Here is a 12,407-nt window from a genome sequence, read left to right on the forward strand (position 1 = left end):
TAAACAGTGCTAACGGGAACTACAGGAGTTTCTTAAGAGGTTCCAGGTTGTTCAACATACAGTAAATCACACTTTAAATTACATTACACACTCTCACCTTTACTCCATCTCTGCCTTTAGGTCCCCTTTCACCACGATCCCCCTGAAAGACAGTTGGCATCACAAAGTTATGAAATGACATCCTATTTTAATAATAATAAAAGTAATAATATTCATCTTTCACACAAACATACTCTTGGCCCGGGTCTTCCATTTTCACCAGTTGGACCCTAAAACAGCACCCCAAAAAGAGCATAACATAACATTTTTGCATGGATGAAAGAGTTGCAGTTTGTTGCTGACGTGTAGAAATGTTTCTGGGCTCACCCGTCCTCCAGGGTATCCTGTTATACCAGTTTCTCCTTTATTGTCTGCCTGAAATAAAACAACCAGAAGAAACGTTTAAGAGACATGGTGAGGTTCGAACATTAGTTTGTGCAGCTGTGGGTATGACTCTTCATCACATACGTTATCTCCTCGTTCTCCTTTCAGACCTGGCTCTCCACGAGGTCCCTAAAATAATAAAAGTGGAATACTTTATGGTATATGTATGCCTTTATCAATTCTAATAATTGACTAATTTTGATGTACAAACCTGAATCTTTTCTTTTGGTCCAGTGTGCGGGGCTTTTCCTGGCTCCCCAGGTGGTCCAGTGTCCCCCTGGGGATCAATTCAATTAAATTTAATTTAATTTGTGTAGTGCAAAATAACACAACATAAGTTATCTAGGGCACTTTACAGTGGAGCAAATACAAATATAACTGTATACAGAATAATATGGAAAACCCAAGAATCCCACTTGAGCAAGCACTAAGCAACAGTGGAGAGGAAAAACTCCCTTTAGAGGAAGAAAACTCCAGCAGAACCAGGCTCGGGGTGGGTGGCCATCTGCCTCGACCGGTTGGGGTGAGTGGAAAGAGGAGAGAGAAAAGAACAGCAGGCACCAAAATACAACTACAACAAGCTGGTGTAGGTACAAAGTATAACACAAGGCAACCTTAAATACTTAAGTTATAAAAAAATTCATTAATTAATTTTATTATATTGACAAACATTTTATTTGACACACAGTCACTTACTCTGTCTCCTTTGTCGCCTTTAATGACTCTGACCATCTCGCCCTGTTCAGAAAAACAAAGCTTCATAAATAAAGGTCCTATTTTCTATGGTTGATATTTTGGACACAGAATATATTATTATGTTATATTATATTACCTTTTTTCCTTTGGGACCTCGAGGCCCTGGGGGACCCTACCAGAAGACAAAAGAGGTTCCTAATAAGCAATTTCTGATATGGGAGATTTCACTTTGCAAACTGAACAAATGCACACACACACACACACACACACACACACACACACACACAGACACAGACACGCTTGAACAAATGTACCTTTGGTCCTGTGAAACCCATGTCACCATGCGGCCCTATTTGCCCTCGAGTCCCCTGCCAAAAAACATATGAATTACAGTAGATGAGCAAGATCGCCAGTGAGGAAAAGTAAGTTCAGATAAGGAATTTAATGTTTCTTACAAATATTCCTTCGAATCCTGGTGGGCCTGGATCCCCCTGAGGAGAGATGTTCCAAAATTTGAGAAGTTAATGACAGCTATATCACTTTGTTCCAGTCATACATGTAGTTTTACATTTATGATGTCTTTCAGCACAAAAGTGATGTTTGGTGTGGGTTCGTCTTTCTCACCCTAAAACGTTCCATGTACACACGGACGTCCAGCGAGTCTCCTTTCTGTCCCTTCCTGCCTGGTATTCCCTGAGAGATTAAAAGAAAAAGAGTAACGGTCACTTACAAGAAAAAAGTCTGTATTTTACTAATTACTGTGCAGGTTTGAGTAAGATTTACAGGAAAACCAGGTGAGCCTTTAAAGCCGAGTTGTCCTGGTAAACCAGAGTCTCCCTGAGTGCCATTACAGCCGTCTGCACCTGGTCTCCCCCTGTGCCCAGCTTGCCCTGGGTGGCCCTGCAGAGTGAACAATAAATTAAGACATCAGATATAGAATCTGTGATCTGTCGACACACGGTGAGCTTCTGCTGCTTTCACAGAGTCTGAGAGTCGGACTTACAGGAATGCCATTACTTCCAGAAAACCCAGGGACGCCAGTCATTCCCTGTGGAGCGTCAGGAATCACACATTAAACAAGAGGACGAACAAGATTGTGGTTTCTACCTTTAAGGAAAAAAAAAAAACCAAAAGGATATTTTACCACGCTTCCTTTGGGGCCTATAATACCACCATGGCCACGTTCACCTTTATGGCCCTTTGGTCCTTGGATTCCTGGATCGCCTGGTCTTCCTGGAGGGCCCTGTGGACCCTGAGGACCAAGATGTCCAGGGGGACCCTGATATTGAGGAGGTGGAAAAAAAAAACATAGATCCCACATTAGATTACAGTTATTTTTGAGAATCAATTACATTTTGATGTCGTTGTTATGAATCTGTCACAAACATTTTTAAGGAGTTGGGTAAAAAATTGTGATATCTGGATATTACAAAAAATAAAAATAAATAAATACAAACTTACCTGTTGGAAATAATGGAAATAGAAAAGAAGAGAAGAATAGAAAATAGATCAAATGATGTCAAGGGTTTACCACCAAAGCATCAGAACAATGCCCAGAGGCAAAGACACTAAACTATGTTTACGAAATCTTTCCTCTAGAGTTTTTCCTATTTCATTTTCTGTATGTATCACAAGGGGGAGACATTTGCTTCTCTTTTTAAATCAAATCCTCCTGTTCAGGTCTCATCACTCTCTGCAGCCATCCAGTGGTCAAACGGTACACTGACAATGTCCACCAGCATAACCTGAAGCACTTTAAAGTGCCGCTGGATGTTTTATCTCTTTTTAGAGGAACAGAAAGAGCAGAGAGAAGTTTTTGCACATCAAAAAATTAATATAATCATGTTTCATCTTAAATGCAACTGAAGACTCAAAACGTAGAAACACACCCAAAGTTTAAAGAGCTCTTCAAAGAGGATTTAAATCACCATTTCGATCTACAGACACCCAGTCTACAAGCTAAATATAACATTTGATTATGATGCTCGGGATGATGAAGGAGAGAAAACAACCTGGCAGATAGAAGGAAAACGTGAGTCTGGCACTGACAGAACTATGTTTCTGCTCTGAAAACCATATGTTTACACCTACGTGGTCCTACATTACTACATTGCAAAATTTCCTAATAGTCTGCATATCAACAAAGACAACAGCGGCATACATATGGGTGCAAAAGGGTAATGACTATGAAGGTTGTGTTTAGAGCAGGTTATGGTGTGTAAGGGCAGGGCCAGGTAGAATCTCTTTTTGGGTAACAGCAAGTTGTGACTCTCACACAACCAAGATGCTTGAGTGGAGCAGAAAACAGATGAGGATCGGTATGGATAGAAACAGAATAATACTCTGACGAGTGTTGAAAAGAACATGTGAGGGTGAAGACACCATGGGAAGTTGATGTGTTTGAACGGCCTCTGAGTTCATGCAGTCAGAAAGTGGTGACCTCTGTGGTTTGGGGACTTGACAGTGTTCCTATGAGAACTAAGAAAAAAACAAAACAAAAACAAAAAAATGCTGTTGTTTGGCCCCAGATAGAAATGATCTGGGCCTTGTTAAATAAAGTTAGAGCCAAGGGTCTCAAAAGAATTAATAAAACAACCCAGGGAACCTAAACAATGTCAAATAACAATTCAAACACGCTCATCGACAAATCAAACGCAGATACTGTGAGATTAAGCCTCAAACGAACTGGCTCCCGATGAGATGCGCGTGTAGTCGTACACGTATTCCCTGTGTATTAGTTCAACTTTTATCTATCTTCTTCAATCTCGGCCTCACAGCTGTTGCCTGCAGAACAGACAACAGTCCTGTCAAAACAACTCACGCGCCATAGAAATAACAACCTGAGTGCACAGTCTGTGCTATGATTTCTTACATTTACAATTGTAAAAACAGTTTGACTGGTCTGAACAGGCCCCTAGAGGTCCAGTCATGATAACATCCTGCCCACAGTGGTGATGGTATTGTGCTGACAATTCTGTGATAGAAGAAAGTCATTTATGAGAAATAACAGGGTCTAATCTTTCATCTTAGTACAAACTGTAAAAGAAGAAAAAACAACTCAAATGAAAGAACTGAGACTGAACAGGGTATACCCGACTGCATGGAGTCAAAGCATTTTTTGCCACTTCACCTCAAAGAGGTAAAGCTACCTCTAGTGTTACCTGCTGGTGACAAGTCAGGGGATCACCGGAGTCATTAGCTTTTATTATGTGGCTGACATTAATGTTTGTGCAAAATCACATCATCACATCTCAATCCTCCACTTATAGTTGAGTTATAGTTATTTCAGTCTGGAACAAAGTGGTGAATGAAAACAGTGTGGCTAGAAATGTGCAATAATTAAACTGTCAAAACTGTCTGAGTTAATGCATGTGTTTCCCTCAACAACAAACCGTATCAGAATAGAATATTACTCCTATCATTATTTATTACGACTGATGGGACCCCACTACTCTAGATCATTAAATGTAGTTTCTATGTTTTTCAATCATAAAAAACAACATAGTCAGATTTCAGAATGTACACATTCCTGTCAAGGTTATAAATGTAATCTGGCAGATTTGGATCTGGGTGGAAACATCTGTTTCCTTATGTTCTCTATTGTTAGGGTAGAAAAAAAAGTCCTGCAGACACATGACTGAAGAGGCTTTGCTCATTCACAGATATAAATCATCATCCCCATTAAAAGAAAATTAATCAAGCTGACTGCTTTTCTGAAGAAAAATGGTTCTGTCAAAGCAATAGTTTGAAATATGTCCCATGGAGGGAGAAGTAAAATATACACTGTCACAAGGAAGGAGTGAAGTGAGCTAACATGATTATTTCTGAAATATACCGAGTGTGTGCGCAAGTGTAACTCCATACAGTAAGAGAGCCTTGTCTACGTCACTTGCCACAGACACTATGTGCTCTGCTCAGTGTCTTTCTGCATGTCTTAAACACGAGACTGATAAATACCAGCCTCCATCCATAGCAGATAACAGAGGAGAAATTTCTAAGTGCATATTTGTGTGCGGAAAACAACAGGTAAAATGCTGGACGTACTGTAAAAATACAAAAATAAAGATATTAAAGACTTCTGTGCCAAAAGAAACATTTTGACCACTGCACAGTATCAGTCACATGTGCAGTAAAGTTTTATGTATATACTGTACGTTTAGCTATTTGGCCCCAAAGTTAGTTAGCACCACTAGGGGCCCGTCACGCCACACCAACACAGCCCCTGACAGCAGGGTGTCTAGACTTTAGCAAATACAATAAGTTATTGAGGGATCACATTTGTAGTTCACTAACCTGTCTAAACAAGAATTCACAAGTCAAATTGGTCGTTCCACATAGAAAAAAAACAACAATCCACACAACACCTTGAATGTACTCTGACGGAGGTGTGAGCTCTAGGCCTTCTTTGACTCTCTAAGAGATGAGTGGTTATAGCTAATTGGTGGCATGGACGGATGATTTATGTCACGACTATGAAGACATGCAACAGACTAGATTTTTGCTGATCAGGAGGCAGAGTGAAGCACTCAGGAGGACGCTGTTTGGAAACTTTTCCTTTGCTTTTGTGACTATTTCCTTTCAAGCTAAATAAATGCTTGAGTATCTCTAAATCTAACAAACTACATGTTCCATATAGCACACTGTAACTTGTTCAATTATAATTCATCATTATCCTTTGTCTCCATTTTCCCCTGAGCTAAATCTCTCTCCAGTCCTCCCCACGTTTTTATTACTGGTCCTCCACAGCTCTACTTCCTTCATACCTCCCTACTCCTTTACATATTCATTTCCTCCCCTTTACAAATACTGATGAGTTCTTACATCTTACGTTTTGCATCTTTTTAATACTTTGTCTGCCTGTATTTTTCCTTCCTGTCTCAAAGGTGTGACAAAGTGTAACCAACATATGAACCTATAAAACAGCCAGCAAAAAAGCATGTGTGGAGTAAAACAGAAGAATTAAGCACAAAAGCTTCAACTGTCACTTCACTAAACCACTAAACCAAAAAATCATACGTCTAAGTTGTGTTGCAGCAGCAGGTGGATGAACTTATAGCAAAGGTCAACGCTCTGACATTCGGGACCCTCTGTCTTTGAAGGCTGGTCATGACTTCACCAGATTACAAAGCCTGAGAGACCTTTTTTCTGTAACTGGAGCTGTCTGTTCTCTTTATTTTTCTTCCTGATGCGGTCGGTTACATCATACCTTCAGCCTCATGTCATGTGAGCTCCATAATGGGATGCGATGAGGTATCAATCAGCAGGCAAACCAGCTTAAGTTATGAGGGAGAAGGAAATGAGGTAGTCAGAGTGTAGATCACATGTGACTATTAATGTCTATAAATTCAACTTTTAAATTCAAGCGACTGAAAAATGGAAAAATAAATGAAGAAATGAAAGAGAGGAGACAGAAAAGTCATGAATAAAGTACGGAGACAATATAAAATTTGAAATAAACTGTGTATCATTGTAAAACAGAGACAACACAAGAAATCATTATTGTTAAGTAGAGACGCTGGTAATGGGGCAATAAAACAACAGCCCTGCTCACCGCTAAGTGAAGTCTGCTTTTCATCCAGTCACTTCTCACCTCATTTGAGCCAATAAACCCCACAACAAACACACAGACTAAAACTATTACATGCACAAACTAACTCAGGCCCAGGTGTGGGATGATGGGACGGAGCAGGCAAACATATTAACCGTTTTTAATGCGGAACAGAGAGAAATGACCGAGCTCAGGAACAGAAGACAGACAGCAGGTAAATTGCATTTTTTCACCGACAGCAGCATGTCCTACGCCGTTGTTTGCAGCTGCTGGGATGTGTGAGGAGGATTTTAGACAGTCTCATCTGGTTAAATCAGACACTTAAGAGTGCAAATGAACAGGGAACTGATGCTGACTGGGCCACAGCGGTTTAGAGGTTGCTGTTAAGCACTTAATGCTGCAGTGTTTCTCAGGAAGGTGACTTTTAAACAATTAAACGTCCAGGTGGGAGACTTGTAGTGATGGATACACAAGATCGAACGCTCACACTGTCAATTTGTGTCCATACAGAAGAGAAAATACAAATGCAGCAGGCATTTTTTCTCTCTATGCTGTCGCTGGGTGGGTGTTTTTTCATTTCTTATTCCTATCACAGATCTATTAAAAGTTCCCCTGTCTGACACCATAAATTTAATCTGGACCCAGACTGTCCCATGGGGTGGACTGTTTGGGAAGACACGCTAAGAACAGGATGGGAACACGCAGCCCAGTGCACAAACCTCTGACCTCAGAGAAGGAAAAAAATTCAATAAAATAAATCAATAAACAACCAGCCGGAACCTCTTATGTGTTATTCCACTAGTCTGTCAGGGAAAAACTACAGAGGGAATTTGTCATTTGTAACACAAGAAATGTAAATACTTTCTGATTAACAAATCATTTACGGCTAAAGAAGGTCAACAGAGATAGGAGCTATGATGGATCACTGGAAAATATGCCTCAGAGGGATGAAAATGGCAGCATCAGAAAAGAACAAGAATTTCCCTCCACATTGACATTTTGGATTAAACATGGATTAAACATTTTGTGCTTTCTTGTCATGTTGTTTCCCTCAGTAAACTAACATTTAGTCTATGACTGGCCTGTGCAATAAAATGCATTCTGCCCACAGAACACACACACACACACACACATCCACATAGGAGCTATTTTAAAAGCCTTAATTCTAATTTAAACTGTGCCCGTGCCTCTTTTTCATGGACTTCCAGCTCTATATTTACTTTGCTGCAAACAGAGCTAATACGTACAGGCTCACACGGCTTGCCCTTGTAGTGATTGTATATACTGTATCTTCTCAGGAATAACAATAGAATCCAAACAGAAAGTGATGTGTCGAGAGACGACGCTGTGCTGATGCTGTGCAGTGTGAACTTTATCTACTGATGTCATTAGCATGGGAAGGCTTTCACAGAAACATCTATAGACCGAACAGAACTCAAAATAATAGTTTGTGTCTCTGCGAGCTCGCTGCTATAGCAATGCTAATACCCTGATGGTTGAAAGGGATTTATGGGAGGTGATGCTGAGGAAGACGGATGAATTAAGGCTTATTGTAGATGTGCTTGAAAGAAACTAATTCATTGTTTGCAGTTTGAAGTTCATGAAAGCCTCATCTGAAAGCAAAGTTTCATCCAAATTTAGCAGAAGATGTAAACATGTGCCCAGGAAAGTGGAAGAACTTTGTTTAACGCATACAGACATCTTTATTCATTTAGCATCAGCAACAGCAGTTCAGGGGTTATGAACTGATTGGCCTCCTAGAGAGGACATAGAGTGAACTGAAAGAGAAACAGCGAGGGACGAACATAGGAAAAGGAATAAAGGAAATAGGCTAGAAAACAACAAATAAAGGAAGGAAAGGTGGTGTGAAAAGGGGAAGTAAGAGGGGGAATGATAAAGGATGATTTACTGAATCATTCTGGGATAAATGAGAAAGAAGAAGGAATGAAGAGAAGAAGGACCAGAGAGGATCAGGAGGGTGAATTGCAGCACGTAAATGTTGGTTCTTTCTCTCTGACTTCTACAATCAGATTCTGACCCTTTGCTGGATTCAGTCCCGCCGCTCTGTGACCCAGCTCACATGTTTTTCTTGGACAAAATATTCTTGGGCTCATTTCCGTAAGAGCCGCATCCCTTCTACATGATGCTCTGGGGGAAATGGGACTCAGGAGGGGTGGACAGAATCAGGGGGTTAGTTTAGAGGCTTGAGGGGCTGCGCTTGGGGGACAAAGAGGGTCCTAAACTGGATGCCCTACGGAGGACTCAGGCAGAACAAATAAACATCTGGAGATGATGTTTAGATATCTGATAGAGTGTGTTTAGATCTCCTGGCTGCAGTTGGGGGGGTCAGCTTTCCGCATTCTGGACGGGAAGAAAATGTTCTACTTGGTGGAGCAGAGCTCATATTAAATGATGCACTGAGAATTAAAGGAAAGACAACAAGGCTACATAGACTACACACAGAAAGGGGAAAAGAGTGGTGAAGTAAAAATGCTGTGATGTCATGAAGACAAACCACAGACACGTTTGGGAAAACATCACTTGAACCTTCCTGTTCTCAGCTTTGTACCAACAAATTCCTCTGACTCAGCCGCTGAAAATGTCTGTAAAGAGACAGAGATGATGTGGAAGAGTATGAACAGGGAACAGTTTAATTAATTTTGGGTCTTTCGCTTTCATTTCAAAGCAAGTGACACATCTCTTTGTTTAGCCATCTTGTTGTTTGGCTACTTTAAACCCAGGTTATATTAGAATTAATGTGTTTAGACTCTCAGCTAATTTCTGCATTCATGTAATTTTCATTGGACACGTGCACCTGTATGTGCCAGATATCTGACAGCACCCAGACCAGAGGGATGGCTGCTAATGACCAGTGAGTTGACTGAAGTGTGCTTAGGAGTCTACATATGTGTTGTGAATGTGTGTGGAGGAGCAAGACTCAAGGGGGAGATCCCAGGCTGAGAACAGAACAGCTTGGACCACCACATATCCCAGCGGCCTCTGCGGCCCAACACCTGTGCTATTGCCTCACGTTAGAGGAATGAGACGTCTCTGAGAAGTCGGAGGTCCCAGAACATGTGTGTCTAAACAGGATGCAGCTGCATTTTGTGTGTACATGTGTGTGTGTGAAGGTGAGAAGGAGCGAAAAAAAAAAGGCACACTGTCTCAAATGAGGTGTTGCCCTCACCTTAGAGACCAAATACTGCGTCTGTGCGTCTGTATCTGGTGTCTGCATGACTGTGTGTACTGAGGTCTGTCATGGCTGTGCTGCCTTTATAATCCCTCAGTTACATTTATCACTGTGATTACATTATGGCTTCCATGCTGTGAACTTCCCGGGGCGGTGTACGTCTGTGCTGTATATGAAAACTCACTAAGGAAAACTTTCCTCAACAAAGCTGTTCTCTGACGTTGGTCAAACCCCAGGCGACGCTGCATTATACATACATGGAATATAACCGTTTTAGAGGACACAGGAGCTGAGGGTAATCCCTGGCAGGAAATTAGATGTGCTCTTACTCTTACTCTATTAATATATGATTTTTCAGAAATTTGGAGGCTCACCAACAATTGCTACACAAATTACAGCTGAGGTTAATGGAAATATTAGATTGGCATTAACAATTTTTTACAAATTATTAAAGATTAAAACAATTCCCAGCAACAAGAACCCAGCTGTGCTATTAGCCCTGTCTGACATACACTTACATACAGCAAGTCAAGGAAACCCACCTAATAGCCACAGTCAGTTTCTGCACCCTCTGACCCATAAAGCTGGCTCGTTGCACAGTACACATTTGCCCGCCTAGAAATGTTTTTCATTTTCCCACGTTGAGATGCAACACCCACTGCCATTCCAGCTGCAAAGCACATTCTTGGATAGTTTGCATGGGAGCTGATCAGGGTAAAGGCCCATGCATGAATATTGTTTACAGACACGATTGTGTTTGCCCTATTGCCTTTTCAGGTAGGCATACATAGCATCTTGTTAACAACTGAGAGCAATCACTTTGTAAACCATGGAAAGACAGGGGAAAAGTCCCCTAATATTAGTCACATAAAAAAAAGAAGAAAAAATTGGGACAGGACATGTTGTATGCTGTCAAATGAGACCTATTCTCTGCTTCTGAGAAAAACAGTGCTGTAGATGATCTATTTCACAGAAAAGTGGAGTTCTTAGAAAATAAATAGGAGAGGAGATTTAGTAATTGTTTCCTCAGCCGTCCCCTGATGCAGGCCCCGGCCTGATTGGTAACACGTGCTGTTGCTGAGATGAGTCAATACTCATGTCCACATTTTTCCTGCCGTCTTGAGCATCCTCCCCTTTGTCACAACATTTCCTGACTTCTGTCTGCAAATCAAATGAATAACAGTGTTAACACCTTATTTACTCAACTCTCCTACTGCGACATGACACAAAACATGAAGCGTGCATGTGTTTTTCAATTAAACACAGAGCGAGACATAAAAACATGATGTGTCACTGCATGAAAACACTGAAGTAAAAAAAAAGTCAGGCCGATTATCTGATAAAATAAATGTGTTCATACTTGGAAGAATAGTGAGGAATCACTTCCAGAAATAGTAGAGGCTTGTTAAAGAAGATAAAAAGAACTGATTGCAATTTATCCCAGTGATCAGGGCTGAAGTAGGATTAAGTTCAGAGTCCGAATAGGCAACAATCTCACAGTCACAGCTTAAAATAAAGCGAACAAAAGCTTATTCTACTCATCTTGATCTTCATCCTCTGCTACACTCAAACCATGATAACACAATCGAGCCACAGATAGCAACTCAAGGTCAGTATCTACAGCCTATATATGCACAAAAAGTCAGTAGCACAGTCTAAATAATCTCTTTTTCATCTGTACAGTGAACAAGATGACAATGTCAAGGTTAGCAGGTGACATCCATCATCAAGTCAAAATGAAAATTTTGTTTCTTATTTGTGGATTCCAGCAACATTTGAGAAGTTGCTTCATCCTGTTCTTTTGTGCTGGTATCCAGCAGGATGTCAGCAGGCTCAGCCACCGCAAGCCTGTGCTACGCCTGTGCTACGCCTGTTCTCAGGAGGCTCGACTGGAGCGGGAACCTAGTGCCCAAGCTTTATGTACCAAGTGAACAACGCTCACAGGATCAAATGGGTGGCAAAGTCATGATACCACATCTACGCTTACCTCTGTCAATGCCTTCTCTCCTTCAGCCTTTCGCCTAGTCACAGTCAATAAGCAATGAAAGGACATGTAATACTACAACATCTTCAGTAGTGGTACATGCCCATGGTGTGTGTTCTACCGTGTTTCTGTATACAAATGTCTAATAGTACGTGTGTGTCTTTCAAAAGAGATGCACCATTGTGCACTACAACAATAGTCCCCTTGTGCCTAAACAGCACCCATCGTCTTAAAATGTGAGAGTGAGCCACTTTTATAGGCTCTTAAAGCTGGACCACAGCTGGGCAGAGGACGGGGGGTCAAACATGCCTTTGACAGTGAAGAAAAAAATAAATAAATAAAAGAGATGAAGAAAAGAATTTGCGTTTTATTACACAGGCCAAGATGTGACTGGAGAAATATGATCTGATTCATGAGTTATGGAGAGCTGTACTGTGTGTTGGCTTCTGAGGGAGCAAACTCACACACAGAAACCTTCACAGTTAAAGCTGCTTTAATTACATTTTTATAACAACATCAAATAAAAAGGTTAGGAATAAATTGTAGTAATGGCCAGGTCAATTTTT

At 40.9% G+C, this 12,407-nt stretch overlaps 1 protein-coding gene across 4 annotated transcripts in view; it reads right to left on the reverse strand.

Annotated features, from left to right (window-relative positions):
* Positions 1-12,407, reverse strand: part of col4a2 (collagen, type IV, alpha 2) — a 46,511-nt gene that overhangs the window by 13,503 nt on the left and 20,601 nt on the right. For all 4 annotated transcript variants that reach the window (XM_026376399.1, XM_026376398.1, XM_026376402.1 and 1 more), the window contains exons 5-17: positions 2,264-2,398; positions 2,123-2,167; positions 1,903-2,019; positions 1,744-1,812; positions 1,575-1,610; positions 1,434-1,487; positions 1,256-1,291; positions 1,120-1,161; positions 635-700; positions 508-552; positions 367-414; positions 234-269; positions 98-142 (exon numbers count right to left, since the gene is read on the reverse strand). In XM_026376399.1, the coding sequence (XP_026232184.1) occupies positions 98-142; positions 234-269; positions 367-414; positions 508-552; positions 635-700; positions 1,120-1,161; positions 1,256-1,291; positions 1,434-1,487; positions 1,575-1,610; positions 1,744-1,812; positions 1,903-2,019; positions 2,123-2,167; positions 2,264-2,398 (774 nt within the window). The remainder of the gene's footprint in view (positions 1-97; positions 143-233; positions 270-366; positions 415-507; positions 553-634; positions 701-1,119; positions 1,162-1,255; positions 1,292-1,433; positions 1,488-1,574; positions 1,611-1,743; positions 1,813-1,902; positions 2,020-2,122; positions 2,168-2,263; positions 2,399-12,407) is intronic.

Source organism: Anabas testudineus, chromosome 21 (genome assembly GCF_900324465.2).
Source record: "Anabas testudineus chromosome 21, fAnaTes1.2, whole genome shotgun sequence".
NCBI lineage: Eukaryota > Metazoa > Chordata > Actinopteri > Anabantiformes > Anabantidae > Anabas > Anabas testudineus.